Source organism: Enhydra lutris, unplaced genomic scaffold (genome assembly GCF_002288905.1).
Source record: "Enhydra lutris kenyoni isolate GAN:26980312 unplaced genomic scaffold, ASM228890v2 scaffoldscaffold6, whole genome shotgun sequence".
Taxonomy (NCBI): Eukaryota; Metazoa; Chordata; class Mammalia; order Carnivora; family Mustelidae; genus Enhydra; species Enhydra lutris.
Window position 1 is genome coordinate 1,778,619 of NW_019154090.1, and position 17,601 is coordinate 1,796,219.

At 58.9% G+C, this 17,601-nt stretch overlaps 1 protein-coding gene across 1 annotated transcript in view; it reads right to left on the reverse strand.

Annotated features, from left to right (window-relative positions):
• LOC111141492 (cadherin 4) overlaps nucleotides 1–17,601 on the reverse strand; it is a 511,455-nt gene that overhangs the window by 53,056 nt on the left and 440,798 nt on the right. The window contains exon 5 of the mRNA XM_022494091.1: nucleotides 327–482. Within this exon, the coding sequence (XP_022349799.1) occupies nucleotides 327–482 (156 nt within the window). The remainder of the gene's footprint in view (nucleotides 1–326; nucleotides 483–17,601) is intronic.

A 17,601-nucleotide genomic window follows, 5' to 3' on the forward strand; every position in this document is an offset into this window, starting at 1 on the left:
TAGATGGATCAGTGGATGGGTGGATGGTTGGATGAGTAGATGGATGGATGTGAAGATGGATGAAAGAATGGTTGGATGAAGGAAGGAATCAATGGAAGAAGGGATGGATGGATGGATGGATGGACCAGTAGATGGGGGATGGATGGATGGATGTGTAGATGGGTGGAAGAATGGGTGGATGAAAGAAGGAATGGGTAGAGGAATGGATGGATGGATGGATGGATGGTTGGATGCGAGATGAAGTGGGATGCATAAGAGGTCTGAGTCTTAAACTATGAGCCGAGTTCTCCTTCCAAAGGTAGGAACCCAAGGCCCGAGGTACTCACGTGGTAGGAGGCGCGCTCCTCCCGGTCCATGGGCCGAGTGACATACATCCGTCCAGACATGGAGTCGATGCTGAAGACCTCCATGGGGGGCTGGTCGGCGCCCACGCCCGTGATGCTGTACCGGATGGGGATGTCGTTGTCTTTGTCAGACCGGATCTGGAAGGAGGAGCCGGAGGAGAGGCATGTCAGCCTGCCGTGGGGAGCAGGGGCTATGCTCCCTAAACGTACACGCACCCAGCCCCGAATTTCCTTGCACTTGGCCATCTCGAGGTACTTCGGGACCTAACACTTTATCCACATTGGGAACCGGAAGGTCAGTCTGAGATCTGGGAGTCGTAACTACACGTCCAGTGGCCCACCAGGTAACGGGGAAAGATAAGACACAATATTCCAAGGTAAAGTCTCTGCAGGGAGCGTAGGTCACAGAGTAGAGACCTCCAACACCGCTGAGGAAGCCTGGAAGCAATGGTGGAAAATGGCCACCACCCTGACGCAAATGATCCTTCCGTCCGCCATCAGACTGGAGGACGGATAACGGAGCAGTCGCCGTAGAGTCCAGAGGTAAAAGAGGTTGGGACCCGGCCCGTGTATGTGCCCTAAATTTTCACCTGTGTCCCACCTTTTCGCTCCTTCGATGGAGGCACCAGGGATAGGATCCGGTCCCTGAGGGGCAGGGAGGCCCCGTGACCAGCCTGGAGACACAGATTTCACCGTGAAGCCTGTCGTCAGGATGGCCACCGTGCGCCATACACACAGAAGTGTTCGTGCAGAGAAGCTGGGTGTTGTTGAAAAAGCAACTTAATAATGTTTCTGTGGCTCCCAACTCGGGAGGAAGTCAGCGGGGGCTGAAGGGGGGCACTGAGGAGTGAGACGAGCACACAGTTCAGTGTTCTCCGGGTGGCAGGGGCGGGGGACGGGAAGAGCAGTCCTGGGGACAAGGGATGGACAGCAGTAGAATGAAAAACGAGATGCACAGTGTGGTGACAGATGGCGACTGAGCTCCTCACGGCGAGCGTTTCGTCGTGTAAATAACTCGAGTCGCCCGACACCAGGTGTGTGTTGCACAACTGAGATTACCGTAATCCCCTATGGGAGCCACGCTTCAGTACAGAATTTAAAAACGGGCCGTGCGTCTTCCATTTAGAGGAAGCAAAGATCTTGTCACAACAAGGGACACCTGATGGGAACGGGGTCACCAGCTGTAAGGTAACTGGCTTTGCTGAGCCAGGGGAACGTAAACCCCGGAGACTGAGAAGGTGTGGAGGCCGAGGTCTGACCCACAGACTGGAGTTTAACGTTGCCTACGGCCGACTCTCGGACACGGGTTTCTCCCATGCCGGTCCGTCTGTCTACGGAGGTTTTCCAGTAAATATGGTATATTTTTTCCTCCTTACGATTTCCTTAACGACACAGAATTTCCTCTAGCTGCCTATGCTGTAAGCTCACAGTCTGCGACACACCTAACATACGACATACGTGCTCATCGCCCGTTTACCTGGTCCGCAAGGCTTCTGGCCGACAGAGGGCTCTCAGCAGTCAGGCTTTGGGGAGCCGGAAGTTAACATGCAGGTTTCTGGCCATGCCCGACCCTGCATTGTTCACGGTCAAACACACACCTTTACAGAATAGTTTTTTTGTTTTTGTTTTTTTTTTTGAAATCAAGCAGCGGGTTCGTAACAACATTTTATAACAAAATGGACCACAATGAAATCCTCTGGCCTACGAGCAGACCCGGACCAGACATTCTTCGTTCAGACACCCCCGAGCTCATGGACACGGGACAGACGGGTGCTCGCCAGAGCTGGGGGCCCAGGGTGGGCGAAATGAGAGAAGGTGACATCGGGGCCCACTTCCTGGTCTGGAGTAAATGAGTCACAAATGAAGGGACAGCACGATGTGTGCAGCACGGCTGTGTGACCACAGCCCATGGGACTCTACTGCATCCTTGCCTGTCCCCAGAGTTGTCACCATAAGAAAGTCTGCTTTGTACGCATGCAAGGTGACAGGTGCTGAGTAGACATCTTGGGTGACGGTCTGGAAATGTCCCCCTTCCTCCTCCACACACCCTTCCACTCCCCCACTCCCCTCACAGGCCCCTCCCCCACCCTCAGCCCCTCCTCTGCAATCCCCTCCCTCATTCCCATCCTCCCCACCCCTCCACAAATCATTCCCCACCTCCCTCCCCTCCCTTCCATGTACCCCTCCCTCCACAGACCCTCCCCCACCTGCATGCCTCTTCCCCACCTGAATACCCCTCCCCTCCATTAACCTCTCCCCGCACATATCCCTCCCTCAGTCCCACACCCCTCCCCCACCCCACTCCCTCCACAGACCCTCCCCACCCCCACGCCTCCCCCCAGTCTGTGGGGACCATCTTTGTTCCTGTCTCCCCCCTCCTGGCTTCCCTTGCTCTGCCCTGAGCAGCAGCACCCAACAGGGGTTCAGGCCAGGCCGCTGAAAGAAGGGCCAGGGCCGGGGACACATGTCATTCTGTGCCGTCCTCTTGGGCCGTGGAAGCGCTGGAGTCACCCCCGCCTCCTGCAGATGATGACATGCTGGGCCCTGAGCCTGCCACCCTCTGCCTGCTGGCTCGCTAACAGCGCTGGGCCTCCCAGCACAGGTGTCCCCTCCGTCTTCATCCCCCGTCCCTCTGCTGCCCACCAAGTGGCGTCCGTCAGACAGAGCAGCTGAGGCTGAGCAGCCCCGCGCGGCGGCCATGCCCAGGGAGCAGCGCCCTGCAGGAGGACAGGTGCTCGACCGGCCACCCAGCTCCAGCCCCAGGGGTTGGCTCACAGGAGGGCAGCCCCTCGTAGGAGAGCCACCTCTTCGACCCCATGGGAGGGACCCCGTGTCAAGGTGTGTTTGCCGGGGACACGGGGTGGTGGTGACAGTCTGCGTCCCAGAGAGGAAGCCCCGTTCTGCCAACCGGGCCCCCGGTCTTGCTGTGTGTGTGGGACTTGTCATGGCAGGTCAGGCCCCACTGCAGAGACGGGGGACTGTGTGATTAACGGGAAAAGCTCAAGGCCAGCTGCCTGAGAAGCACCCGTCTGCCTCCTGGGAGCGAGGAAAGTTCTAGAAAGGTCAATGAGTTCTGCGCTTGAGTACACGGCTCGTCCCAGACAAGCGGCGGAGCCGTGCGGATCGAGGAGGCCCTTGGGTAGGAGCCAGGGGTCCTCCGGTGCCGTACTGCCCACCCGCCGGCACGCCTCTGCCGCGTCCTGTGGGCCAGACTGCCCATCCTTCACAGGCGTATTTAATCTGAAAAGGACCCACCACATATTTAAAGAGGTTTTTATTTTTTGCAAAGGAATCTCATTACGTTTGACCACCGGTGCCTTTGCTTAATCCCCCGGTGCCTCTCCCCGTGCGCGTCCCGGGCTCTGCCCCGGCTGGGGACGCTCTGAGCCTCCCACAGTTTACCACATTAAGAAGAAATACTGTACAAATGAATTCAGCAGATCAGGGGAGAGCAGTTTCCCCTTGATTTGTGTCCGGAAAATGAGAGAAACATCACAGCAGCGTGCGAGAGAGCCATGAATAAAGAACACAGACAGGCATTTCCATCACCCACCTCGCGTTTATGATGCCGCGGAGAATCGCGCTCTTTTGCATTTGTTATTAAAGGACAGAACAGATGGTAAGAGGTTAGTTTAAAGGGACGTCTACATTAAAGTAGCTTACGGTGCGGGCGATTGTGCTCGCCCGGGGACTTCTGCTTGGAAGGCCGACTCTCGTCCTTCGGAAAGGCCGGATGAAATGAAGGATTCTGGCAGAATCTTCCCCAAGGAGGAGTTATTTGCCTAATCTCAAATGAACTTGAAACTGGAGAAAAGTCACCATGTGTGGTTTTGAATTGCAAACACCTTGGGAGTTTGTTCCTGAAGCATTGGAGGGGAGAAGGGGAGAGGATCACGTCCAGATTCCAGCAGAGAAAGCCCCAGGCCAGGACACGGAGGCACCCGCCAACCGGGGAGGACCCTGGGCTTCAGGCTGCGCCCCCAGCCCGGCCCCTGCCCCCTGTCCCCGGCGGACCGAGGTACTTCAACAACCCGTCCTGCGCTGTGGGCCAGGCCCTGCACCGGACGGACGCTGCCCTGCCCTCCCACAGCTTGTGGGCCAGGGGAGTCAGAGACACCCAACAACGTGACGCCCTCTTCGTCCACAAAAAGAAAGTGCGATGGAGAGTGTTGGAGAAGGAATAGGGTCTGAGAGGCTCCAGGGGAAGAACTTAGAGGCAAGGTTCCCATTGGATGTTTGGTCTTGTGCACTGCCTTGTACGGTACTGGACGTGCACACCGCACACACATCACACACACCCCAACACGCATGCCTGTGTGCACACACCCACACACATGCACACAAACACAATGCTTGCACACACACGCACACATAGCTCGAAGCCCTCTCCCCGTGTGCCGCCCGTGTCCTGCAGGGCGCTGGCTCCGGGTCCCCAGGGCTTCGCCTGGCCGCTGTGGCCTCCCCGAGACTCTCGCCCTAACATTTCGAAGCTGCTTCCAAGTCCTTAGTGTCACGTTCTCCAGGAGGGTGTAAGTCTTCAGTGAGGTGTACCAGCTCCTTCTCCTCGTTTGGGATTAAACCTGGAGACTTTCCCAGGGAAACAGATGGCGCACCGTCGTTTTCGTTACCGGAGTTGCAGTGGTCCCCACTTCTCCGACCCCCAGAAGCGCAGAGCCCTAATGGCAACTGCGTCCCCCGGCCGGCCCCAGGACTGTGCAGGACACAGGTGGGACGACCGGCCCTCGGCAGGCGCCACACTGAGAGAGGCGATTTGCTTTTGAAACTTGATTCCCACCGGAGCCCAGAGGTAAGAGGACGATTTCACTGGATGCATTTGTAGCTCCCGTGTGGCCGTCGCGGGGCCCCAGGTCCGACTGCTGGGGCTTCGCAGTTTTCATGCTGACAGAATCAGGGTCACCTCAGGCTTATGTATCTGCTGTCCTATCTGCTTTGCATGAACACTTGCCTGTCCTCCCTCCCTGTGTGAGCACGAAGGAAAGGCCGCATTCCTCTCTGGGCCAGAGGAACACAGGGCAGGTCTGTCTGCTAGGACGGTGCGTGCGGGCCTGGCACCGTGCACACCGCGGGAGCCCGGCATACCCTGGGTGGAGGAATGAAACCAGACCAGGACAGACGGCCGGGCAGCAGGGGGGCGGGCAGATCCAGACGCAGATGGCCAGGGTCACTGCCAGGTGCCCAAGGGAAGCCCAAGGCCATGGTGGGTGGGTGGCAAGAAGGGCTTCTCGGAGCCCCACACGATGAGGAAGCAAGCGTGCAGCGGGATGTGGGGAGCAAGGACTGCGGGGCGCTCAGGCAGGGGCAGGTGGGCAGCACAAGGGTCCCGAGGTGGGAGAGAGAAGGTCCATCTGGGGGCCTCACGGGCTGCTGCACGAGGGAGGAAGGAAACGAACAGAGAATGAGATGGCAGAGGCGAGTCGGGGAGAGGAGAGGTCTGGTCCCTCCTCACCGCCCCCCGGAGTGGAGCCCAGAGCAGAAGGGGGTTCCTGGGAAGGTCTGCTGCCGCCTACACTGCCCTTGCCGCGACCTCTTGGCGCCTGGGGAGGCTGGGGAGGAGCCAGAATAGGGGTGTGGCCTCCTCTGCCTTCTCTGGCCTCTGGAAGGGCCCCGTGGAGGCTGGGGGAGGGGCTGGCCCAGAGGGTGGGGTGTGCTCCCCCCTCACCCACTGGCATGGCAGGACGCGGCTGGCCCCGGGATGGTCTGCCCTTCACCCACTCTTGACTGAGTTCGTCTCTGCCCAAATCAGGGCCTCCTCCTCCACGTCCTAATGCCTCAAAAGCCGTCACCGTCAGGAATCTCCCCCCATCCCAGAACTCGTCACAGATCACTAAAGAGGATGCCCAGAATGTCCAGCTCCACCAGACCGCCTTATCCTGCCCATTCTGCGTACGGGGCCACCGAGGACCAGAGAGGCAAAGCAGTGGGACCAGGTTCCACAGGTCACCGGGGACCAAGAGTGGGGTCACCTGCCTTGAGCCTCTAAACACAGCTGCAGAGTAAGGCTGGGGACAGCCCCGGAGGTCTCCGTGACCCCCGTCGTGATGCTCCTGACTACCACTCTCCCTCGGGGTGTGGGGACCGCAGAAGCGCCGGGACTCTGAGGTCCGGGCTGAGAGCTTCACTCCAGCTGCTTGGGAAAGCGATGAAATCGTCACCAACGACATCAAACTGTTCTCATCAAGTTACCGGGACAAACTCGTGCCGCGCAAGGGCGGATCCTTACCTTCCCCCACGCCCCCTCGACTCCCGGCCGTCACGGTACAAAAGGCTCGAGGATGTTTGCATTTCTGCATTTTATCGCGCGTTCTCCGTGTGTGACAAAATCCAGCTTCAATCGTTTTCAATTAGGTTCTTGTAATGAACAGAAGAACCCAGACTGTGATAGGAAAAGGGATTCGATGTGCAACACGGACACAGGACCTTTCACAACTACTTGGAGTTTTACAAATCATGAAAAACCCCTCAAAGCCGTGTGAATACTAATGAAAGCCACGAATATGTTCCTACAGAATTTGCCTGGTGGGGAAGAGCGTTAGATGCTTCTCAAAACGCCCTTTGGTTTGGCCCAGATTAACAAAGACAGACAGCTGCTGCGTTTGTGGTTTGGGATTATAGAAGGCGGCTCTGCTGGCCTGGGGACCCCGCAGTGTCCATGCTGCTTCTTCTGGTAGCAGAGACCTGATTTCCTCTGGGGAGTCATCGCTGCCCATCATGAGTGGTGCTGGGGAGACGGTCAACATGGTCTGCCCTCCCCAGCCAACAGACAGGCCCGCAGGCCAAGGCGGCCAATCGGCTTCTTGTTCCCAAATGTGCATTTTTTTTTTTTAAAGAATTTTAAAACATTAATTTATTTGGGAGAGAGCGAGTGAGCGAGTGCAAGTGTGAGCTGGGACGAGGGCAGAGGGAGAGGGAGGGAGAGCATCTTAAGTAGGTCCTAAGCTGAGCACGGAGCCAGAAGCAGGGCTCAATCCCACGACCCTGAGATCACGACCTGAGCCGAAACCAAGAGTTGGATGCCTAACCGACTGAGCCGGCTGGGCGCTCCTCAAATGCGGCTCTTGAGGGACAATCTGGCTGGGGTCCCTCCACTGTCACAACGCCGTCTCTCTGCCAAGACCCAGAGCCCTGGAGCCACCTGGCTGGACGCCTTCCCTGCCAGTCCTCAGCAGCCCAAGATCTCCCGCCATGTTCTTTCTGCTTTCAGGAGCTGGATGGTTCCCCGCTGCCTGTGGTCGAACCTCTGCCTGCCCCCCGTGCCGTCTGCAGAGCCGTCGCTCGGCACGGGCGGGTAAGTGCGAAGCAGACGGGAGGTCACTGGGCTGCTCAGGTATGAGCCTGTGGTACCGCCCACAGACGCCCGTCCCGACTTGTCCGTCCTGGTGTCGCAGTGGGGTTCGTATGGCAGAGACCGAGACAAGGATGCTTAGGTGAGTGATTGGGAAGACGAGAAGGGCCAGGAGGGAGGAGAGAGACGTGGTGTCAGCTGGGGTCTGGCTTCAGCCTCATCGTGCAGGGGCCGGTGGGTGCCGTCCTGCGGCGTGACCCGCAGCAGAGGGGTCCAGCCTGGGGGCCAGAGGCTAGTTTCTGGGCACCAGCCCAGGGCAAGCGGGCGCTGGGAGGGGGTCCTCCCAGGCGTCTCCCAGTGCGGCGTGGCCAGCCCTCCGTGGAGGTGTCCGGCTGGGAACTGTTGGCACGACCCAGTGTGGGAGGGCGAGCGCCGGCCCCCGGGGACCTGAGCTGCACCAGGAGCCGGGCGACACCCAGCTTCATCGTCCTCGTGGCCCTGTCATTGCCGGCTCTTCCCAGTGTATTTCTGCTGTCGTGGACTGCCTTCTTCCTGTCCCCAGCAGCCTGGACGCTCAGAAGAGAGGGTCGCCCAGTGACGGCGCAGCACTTGGCCTCGAGCCGTGTTCAGTCAACAGCAGGTGGCGGACGCCTCCTGGGAGAACCAGCGGCTCCGAGCGGGGCGGCCCGGGGCACGTCCGTGGCTTCCCGGATGCCGCTCGACCCTGAGTGCTCAGAAGGGCTGTCGTCGGCGCAGAAGCAGAACAGAGAGACTCTCCCTTCTGGCGACTCAAGCCAGGAACAGGGAGCCCAGGACAGAGCCGAGTCCACGGTGAGACAGGTTCCTCTCAGGGCTTTCTGCCTCGGTCTGATCCAGCCCGGCACCGACGGAACGGATGACGCGGCAGGAGGGCTTGCGGGCTCCGTGTTCCCTCAGACTTGTCGTCCACACCTGCTGCTTGTCAGTCTGGTCTCCAGATGAAGAGCCAAGGCTCTGGGCTGGAACTCTGCTCCGTGAGTATTTCCGGCGTGTCCCTGCCTGTCTCTGGGAGGCCCGGTCCACACAGTCTCTGTTCCAATAGAACAGGACGCGTCGGCCACTGTCGTGGCCTAGCCCTGGGTGGGGGATAAGGGATGACACACCAGATAGGATCCAGTCCTGGGGAATGTGGGGCAGGGTGGGGAGACGGAGGCCATGGCACCCGGGCCCCAGGTGGGAGCCCCGGGGGGCAGGTCCCAGCTGTGGGAAGGAGACCAGCCCCCAGGCCCTGAAGGAGAGGAACGGTGGCTGTGTGGGCATCTGGGGACCACGAGCGATGGGGGATGAGGCTCCATGCAGGCTGAGATGCGGCAGCAAGGCTGCCGCCAGCCCAGGTGTGTCTGTGAGGTGCACCCCTGCCCGCCAGTGGGGAGGACCCAGTGATCAGTGCGGGGAAGGGCATGTCACCCCAGCCAGGCCAGCGGGAGTGATTCCTGCCGGCGTGCGGCTCTCCTCATTCTGCTTCTCCTGTTCCTCTGGGAAGGACTCCACAGGGACACAGGACCGGGCCCTGCCCTCCTCTCCGGCTCTCCGCCTTGGTCAAGTCATTGGCCCTCTTGTTTCCTTGTCCTCTTCTGGAGACGGGATTCTGATGTGTCTTGCACAGTGATCGTCAAGAGCGTGCGAGACGCAGCAGCTGGGGACTGTATTGTATCTGACCCGTACACAGCACTGAGGGCCAAGCGCTGTGATTATTCAGCATCTTACAGGGTGCTTAGTCCGTACCCAGGACAGAGTACTGTGCTTTGTTATACTGACAGTGGAGTACTGTGCTTATCCAGTACTGAGTACCATGTTTGGTCAGTACTGAGTACTATGCTAAGTCAGTAGTGAGTACTGTGCTTCGTTACAAGGGTAAGCACTGTGCTATCTCAGTACTGAGTACTGTGTTTAGCAGTAACGAACACTGTTCGGCCAGGGCTGAGGGATGAGTACTGAGCTCCTCAAATAAGTGATCACTGAGTACTGTGCTTTGTGAATTGAGGGCTGAACACCGGCTTAGTGAGGGCTGAGCGCTGAGCCCCGCTGAGTTTACGCATTGCCAGCAACGGGGACTGAACATTTTGTTGTGTCGTAAGTCTGGGCTGAGTATTAGCCTTTACCGATAATGGTGCCTGGTGTTTCCGAGTCCCCTCCAGAGAGCCCGGCGTTCTGACGGACACACGCAGAGGGCTCTGCAAATGACACGAGGCGGGTGACCAAACAAACCAAGGACCAGAGGACCCCAGAGAAGGGGATTCAGTGCCCCCTCACTACTGCCGTGCCTTAGAACCCTGTCCATTGCCGGGTGTCAGAAATCACTCTCAAACTGGCTCAGGCAACGAGGCGACATACTGACCCCCGGCTGGGAGTGGTGTGGGTTTCAGGTACAGCTGGATCATGGCTCAAGGGATGGTCCCAGCGCGGACTCAGACCCCCAGGTTCTCTCCTCCCACGTCCATGGTCACATCCTATCAGCAGAGGCACCCGACAGTCGCTGGGACAGCCTGACGGTAACAATCCCGTAGTGAGGGCAGCAGCCCAGCACCAGCGCCGGAGAAGTAGGGCACAGGAATGCCGTCATAGTAACAACAGCTGGTGAACGAGGATGCGGGTGCCAGGCAAGACACTTGACCCACAGAGACTCATTTCTTCCCCGTAAAACTCTACAAGCAGTGCCAAGACCCTTCCGCATTACGGATGAGGAAGTTGAGGCAGAGGAGTGGTTACTTAGGAACTCCCTGGTTCCTCTGCACCTGAACTGAGTCCGAAGCCAGGTCGTCCCCCACCTCCCAGAGCCTGAGTGCTGGTGCTCTGTGCTGTCTCAGCAGAGGAGAAACCTCTTCCCAACACCCCTTCCCATCCTGCATCCAGCAGCCACGGCTGGGGGTGGTAACGGGAGGACTCGCCAGGCTGGGGCATGACAGCGGAAAGCAGCCCCTCCATCTGTGTGACCAAGAATGGGCAAGGAGGTCCCCCCCGTGACATCGAGGTTGTGGGAGAAGGATGCCAGGTGTGTCCCAGAAATTCCCACCCAGGCTGGCCCCTCCTGGGCTGGCCCTGTGCGCCCGGTGCTACATCTCAATGACGGGAAGCCACCAGCCCCCCAGCCTTCGTGGGGGTGCCGGCAAATATCTGCGGGGCCGGAGACTCAGAATGAGGGGCACTGCATGGTGCCACCACTCCATTAGTGGTGGAGTTCCTCTGCCTCTGTGGTGCAGTGAAGGGAGAGTTCTCCATAGTTCTTGCTTTGCTCCAGGAACCTGGAGAGGGGCCATGCCGGGGGGCAGGGACGGGGTGCCAGGGGAGCCAGGGGAACTGAGGAAGGGGAGGGTAGAAGTGCAGGGTGGGCTGGGGTCCTGAGGAAGATGGGAAGGCGGGGGGGTGGTGCAGGGTGGGCTGGGGTCCCGAGGAGGGGGAGTGCACTGGTGTGTGGGTGCCCCAGTCTGATGAACACAGGGACTCGTCGTGTCGGTCAGGCAAAGATGGCAAACGGGGGAGCGAGAGAGAAGCTGGCGTTAGTAAGACATGGGGGTGCGGGGCCGCACTTCCTGCCCGGCTCACCCCCCCCCCCCCAGCGTGCTCGGCCGGCACAGCCCACTCGCGGGCGTCAGGCCTGGCTGCCAGCGGACGGACTTACTCCGCCCTGGAACGGGGGCACGTGCGTCTAGAAGGGGGGCAGCCTGCTCAGATGCAGGGATTTGAGCCAAGGTGCTGGAAACAGGAGCCCTGGGACTCTCCCTCCAGGTTTGTTTTATTTTTTTTTTAAAGATTTTATTTATTTATTTGAGAGACAGTGAGAGAGAGCATGAGAGAGGAGGAGGTCAGAGGGAGAAGCAGGCTCCCCGTGGAGCTGAGATCCTGATGTGGGACTCGATCCCGGGACTCTGGGATCAAGACCTGAGCTGATGGCAGCTGCTTTGCCAACTGAGCCACCCAGGCGCCCTCCCCCTAAGTTTTTATGCCCCCCCCCCCCCGCCCCGCCCAGGACTGCCTACCTTGAAAGGACACAGCTATAACCGGGATTTCGTCCAGAAACGGAGGCCGGGCCTCCAGGGTCACAAGGAGGAACCCATCACCATAATTCACCCTTTTAACTGAAATCCCACGTTCTCTTTATTCTCAACTGTGGGAGGGCTGCACGTTCCTGGGGGGCGATAGGGCAGTGTGATGAGTCCACAAGAGAGAGGGTGGCAGACAGTTTTGTACGGTGGCTCGAGGGGACTGCGTGTGGGAGGCCGTGGCAGGGACCGGGGAGGAAGGGCTGGAAGCAAACCCATTCACGGAGAGGTCCCTGTAAGAGCTGACGGCAGTGTCTCTAGAAAGCTCGAGACCCGACCTTCTTCTGGGGGCTCCCCCTCCCTGCCCCATGAAGGCTTCAGATCTCTGATCAACACCCCACTTCCCCAGGCAGCCCTCCCTGACTGCCCTGCTCTGGGCCGCTCCGTCCCGTTCCCTCTTGCAGGATCATCTCTAAACCCTCACGACCACCTGGAGCCTGTGCTGCCTCACCAGCTGCCCGCCTGCCCTCCGAGGGGCCCTGACGCTGCGAGGCCCAGCTCCCGGGAGAGCTCCGGGGGCAGCAGCGGCTCCAGAACTGCACGGTGAGCGGGTGGGTGGGGAGGGTGAAGAGGACTACAGGCCCCACTGGCCCCGGAGACCCAGTCTCAGACACAGAGGCAGGCCGTCCCCAAGGGGACGCCTCAGTCCACACTCACTGGTGTCTCTCTCTCCTCTCCGGTGGACTTGGGGTCATGGCTCAGCACCGGGCCCCACCCTGAGCTCTCGTGCGTGCTCACCTCACTGACCCCTGCGACACCCCAGGACAGACAGCGCCAACCCCACTTTAGATGAAGACTTCAAGGGTCAGGGAGGCAGAGCTGGGCCACGAACCCAGCGCCAGCAGCGCCAATCCCCTCCCCGCTTGGTCTCCCCTCGACAACACCTGGGCTCTCTGGGCACAGGGAGGAACGGGACCAGCCGGGTCTCGGCAGTCCTGGAAGCCTTCGTGCAGGAGTTGGAGCTTCCGCCCCCGTCTCCTGGGGTCACACCCGGTGGGCACACACGGGTTCTCCGGACCTGCGCTCGGCAGGAGCACCAGCGAGGAGCCCCAGGCCCCCGGGGGGTCGGCCCGAGTGCGTCCTCTGCCCGGAGGAACAGGGAGCCAAGACTTCCCTGTGGCAGCGCCCTTCCTGCTCGGAGGGGCCCCAGGAGCACTGAAGTCTCCACCTGAGAGCAACGGTGCCCATGTCGTACACATTCTTGGGGAGCAGGTAGTCAGCACACTGGTTGCTACGGAGTTGGGGTCTCCCCACCCCTGGAGGACACGTGTCCCCCTCAGGCCCAGCTACCACTGCCTTGGGTCCCTGATTCATGTTCGGAGCCAGGGTCCATGCCTTGGGCATCTCTGAACGGCATTCCCCACCCTAACTCCGCCAACTCCAGGGTCCTGAGCGGCCTTCCTCCTGCTCTGTGTGAGCAGGAGAACGCTGTAGAGCTCAAGGACTCAGGGTTCCCACGAGCATCTTAGGGCACTTTCGGTTTGTTTGCTGAGCACACTGACCGGAGTGCTCACTGCACCCCTGCTGTGGAGCCTGGGGAGCCCTGTCCCCCCATCCCCGCCCAGCTGGGGCCTGCAGAGAAAGTGGGCTCTGCCCCTGGTCCGACAGGACCGGGTTGTGCTGGGCCCCTGAAAGGCAGAGCCATCATCCCCCCAAAACCGTGAGTGTGGCCGCTGTCACGGCAGGAGCAAGGGGCCCCTCTCATCCAGGAGAGTGACCTGGTGATGCTTGTCCACACTGGGGCTGCTTCCTCAGGGCTCCTGGAGCCCACGCCCACCCCAGTGGCTTGTCCCCAGGACATACTTGGGGTCCTGGTGGGAGAGCACTCACTCGCCAGCCAGCTCAACAGGAGGCCCACGGGCTACCTGGAAGCCAGGCTGGCGTTTCCTCAAAAGGGAGAGAGTCGCCACGGGAGCCGGTGGTCCCCCTGGGCAAACCCCCCCAGGGACCGGAGACAGGCGGCGGGGATGTCGGGCATGAACGGTCGGAGCAGCGCTGCTCCCGGTGGCTGAAGGTGGACGCGGCCCCACTCGGATGGAAGGATGAATGAGATGCGGCCCAGCCGTGTGACCGAGGCCTGTTCGGCTGTAAGAAGGGGTGAAGCATGGGTTTCTGCTCAAAGGTGAGTGGACGCACAAGCGCGAGGCTTGGGGAGAGAAGCCAGACACAGGGGCCCACGCGTCCTACCCCTCCTCCTGCACGCCACGGCCTGAGTAGGTGAATCCCTGGAGACAGAAAGTGGATTCGTGGTTGCCAGGGGCTGGGAGAGGGAGCGGGGTCTGAGTGCTTCTAGGATGAGGGAATGTTCTGGAACTCCGTGGAAGTGACGGTTGCACGATGCTGCGAATGCCCTAAATGCCTCAAGGGTAAATTTTGTGTCGTGTGTATCTTACCGCCATAAAAGGGGGGGGGTAGGCCAGAGATGCCATTATTCAGAAAGTTCTAGAACAGCTTCCTGATCTATGTACATGTCCTCAAACCTCCGGACACAGGTGTCCCTTGAGCAGACCGGGGGAGGCAGCCTGAAGTCCTCACACAGGCCGACCTGCTGGCAACCTGGGTGTCCCCTTTCCACGCTGTGGAAACCTCCTGTTTGTTTACTAAGGACCGGGAAAGCAGCATGGCCCGTGTCACCTGCCGCTCCGCTGGCCGTGGGGACCTGATGGGATGGTGATGAGGACCCAGATTCTGGCTCAGCATCTCTTGATGTAAGGCAGAAGGGGGTAGCTGTGCTTTATCCCTCCAGCGGCTGGACGATAAAACCCACAAATGCTCCTGGGGCCCTTGAAGGACCAGAACATAGCGGCGTTGGCACCGATCCTTCTCTGTTGTGGGGCCGTCCTGGGCATGTAGGGCACTGAGCGGGGTCCTTCGCTTCTGCCCACTAGATGCTGGTAGCACCCCTGCCCCGAGGCGTGACAAGGGTGTCTCCAGACACAGCCAGTGTCCTCGGGGGAAAGAGTCACCCCTCACTGAGAATTTCTGATTTAGCTCTTTTGGCTCGAGGCTGTCCAACCCTGAGCTCACCGACTCCGCCTGGACTAGAGGAAAGAAGGGCCCAGAAGCACCTCCTTTCTCATCTTACTTGGGGCCCTGACGAGGGGAGGTGAGGACGGGCGCTATCCCAGAGCCATCTCCAGAAGCGGGTGGTCTCAGTGGCCGGGAGTCGCTGACTTGTCTCTCTTGGCACTTCCAAAGATGAGGGAAACAAGCCGGGGGCCCACACGGCAGACCCACTCCTACTCCCTAGAAAGCCACAAGCGAGCAGGTTCTGCACCTTGACTCCAGCCCATTAAAGGGAGCCCCCCACCATTCTAGCCGCTCCCCTTCCCTCTCTGCCCCAGCTCACAAGCTCTGTGCGCCGGCGCCCATCACCCTGCAACACCTCATTCAGAGCTAAGTGCCCCTCTTACGCTTCCTCCTACTTACCCGTCTGTGGTCTTTGTTTCAGGGCAGGCAATTCTGCAGTTCAGGGAGGACTTAATTTGCTTGGACCAGGAAAACACAAACATCCAGCTAATGTCAGGCTCCAAGCCTCCCTGGGGCGGTGGGGGGGTGGTGGGGGGCGGCGGGGGTCACTTTGGCACTTGAAGCCTTGTTCTGGGTGGAGCTGGCAGGACCCGCTGCTCAGTGCCCTGCCCTAAGGACCCCTCCCTGCAGAACCTTCTGTGCGCTCCTCCCCGGGGGGCTCCTGGGGGCTCTGGGCAGTGAAGTCTCCACAGCTGACCTCAGCCCAGGCCAAGCTGAGGTAGGTACAGGCACAGGTGTAAGTACAACCGCAGGATAAGTACAGGCGCAGGTGCAGGTACAGGTGTAGGCACAGGTGCAGACAGAAGTACAGGTGTAGGTGGTTACAGGTACAGATGCGGAGGTACGGGTGCAGAGAGAGGTATGGGTGTAGGTACAGGTGTAATTACAGGTACAGGTAGTTACAGGTACAGGTGCAGACAGAGGTATGGGGGTAGGTACAGGTGGTTGTAGGCCCAGGTATAGATGTAGGTTCAGGAGCACGTGCACGGGCAGGTGTGGGTACAGAGCTCTCGCAATTATTCGCATAGATGAGGTCACACTGTTTGTGTTGCACTTTCTTTTTCACCCGCTGAAGTGCTTTCTGCATAAATTCTTCCTTGTGGGCCTTATTCTTTTGGGACGCACACAGCATCTCATTGCGTGATTACACTGTAATTTATGTAGCCAGGCAGAGAGAGCTTTTAAATACGTTCTCTTCTCTCATGTCTTTTAAAAAAAGATCTACCAGATGAGAAGGAGAGAGGCAGGAAGCGCACAACAGGTTGTTTGTTACAAGGAGAGGTCCTGGTGGGGAAGGGGTTGCTGCGGCTCAGAATCAGGGTCAGAGGAGGGACCCCAGAAGCTTGCAGGGACTGGCACACAGGGTTTCACTGTGAAGTCCTCTCGGATGTCTTCCCCATTAATCTCAGTTTATTCTAAGCTCGGAAACAACATACAGTGGGTGATGAACAGAGGATTATGAGCAATAATGGCCTTGACCTGAATTGGGAGAAGGAAACCAAGTTCTAGAAAATAACCGTCCCATCTCTGGGTGGTTTCCCATGGTTTGCTAGGACGTGGACACAAGAGAGGAAGAACCAGATCCTCTGCTAGGAATCAGCCTGTGCCGTGTTTCCGGTGACCGCCCCGTGGCCCAGCCTCGCAGGCAGGCGGAGAGGCCGCGCGCCTCCCACTGGCTGGCTCAGGCCAGCTCTGGCTCTCTGGCTAGTCCTTGGTCTCCGGCCCTGGGAACTTGATCCCTACTCCAGGGCTCTCAGGCGATGAGAATCTAGTGCTGGCCGGGAGGAGGTGGAGAGAGATTATCAACAAAAGTCTTACCCTGAACCTGATGCCAACCTGGGTATTTTTCCTGGACTTGCTGTGTATCCTACACCAAGTAACTCTGTTCCCCAGCCTCTGCGGATGCCCTACGAGGCCTTCTCCCCTCAGCTTTGACTATGCGTCCCCTCCTTTATGCTTCCCAGACACACATCTCAGAGATGCACACTAGGTGGGAGCATGCTACAGGCCCGAGAAGTCCCCCAGGAGGGACATCTGCTTCACTCTGGCCAACCCAGCATCCGCCAAAGAAATCTGACCAGTCAACATCCTGCTGACCCCACCAGAGCAGTCGCTATCTGACCATGGTTGCTCCGGAGGACATACTTCGGGAAAAGCCCTTATGAAATAAGCTTTCATTAAAAAAATGGTTTATTGGGGGCGTCTGGGTGGCTCAGTGGGTTAAGCCTCTGCCTTCAGCTCAGGTCATGATCTCAGGGTCCTGGGATCGAGCCCCGCATCAGGCTCTCTGCTCGGCGGGGAGCCTGCTTCCTCCTCTCTCTCTGCCTGCCTCTCTGCCTACTTGTGGTCTCTGTCTGTCAAATAAATAAATAAAATCTTTAAAAAAATGGTTTATTAAAAATCAGCACAGTGTAGTCCTAAACAAATGCAGATGTGTTTTTCCTTGTTCACGTTTTCGAGTTATCGGATTCTCTCAAGTACCTGAGAATTGCTTGTACTGCGCTTTTCATAAGCTACTTTAAAAACCAAATTTTTGTGTTGGTAGTTGTGCATAACATGGAAAGGTAGACCAATTCCTTTTCCTTCAGACAGTAAGAAGGAGAGCCACAGAATGGTGCCTTGTTTATCCTGTTTATTACTTATGGTGATGACGGCGGTGACAGGGACGACGATGGCGGTGTTGACGGTGATGACGGTGATGCTGACGACGATGGTGATGGTGGTGGTGGTGATGGTGGTGGTGGTGGTGGTGGTGGTGGTGGTGATGCTGGTGGTGGAGATGGTGGTGATGGTGGTGGTGGTGATGACGGTGATGGTGGTGGTGGTGATGGTGGAGATGGTGGTG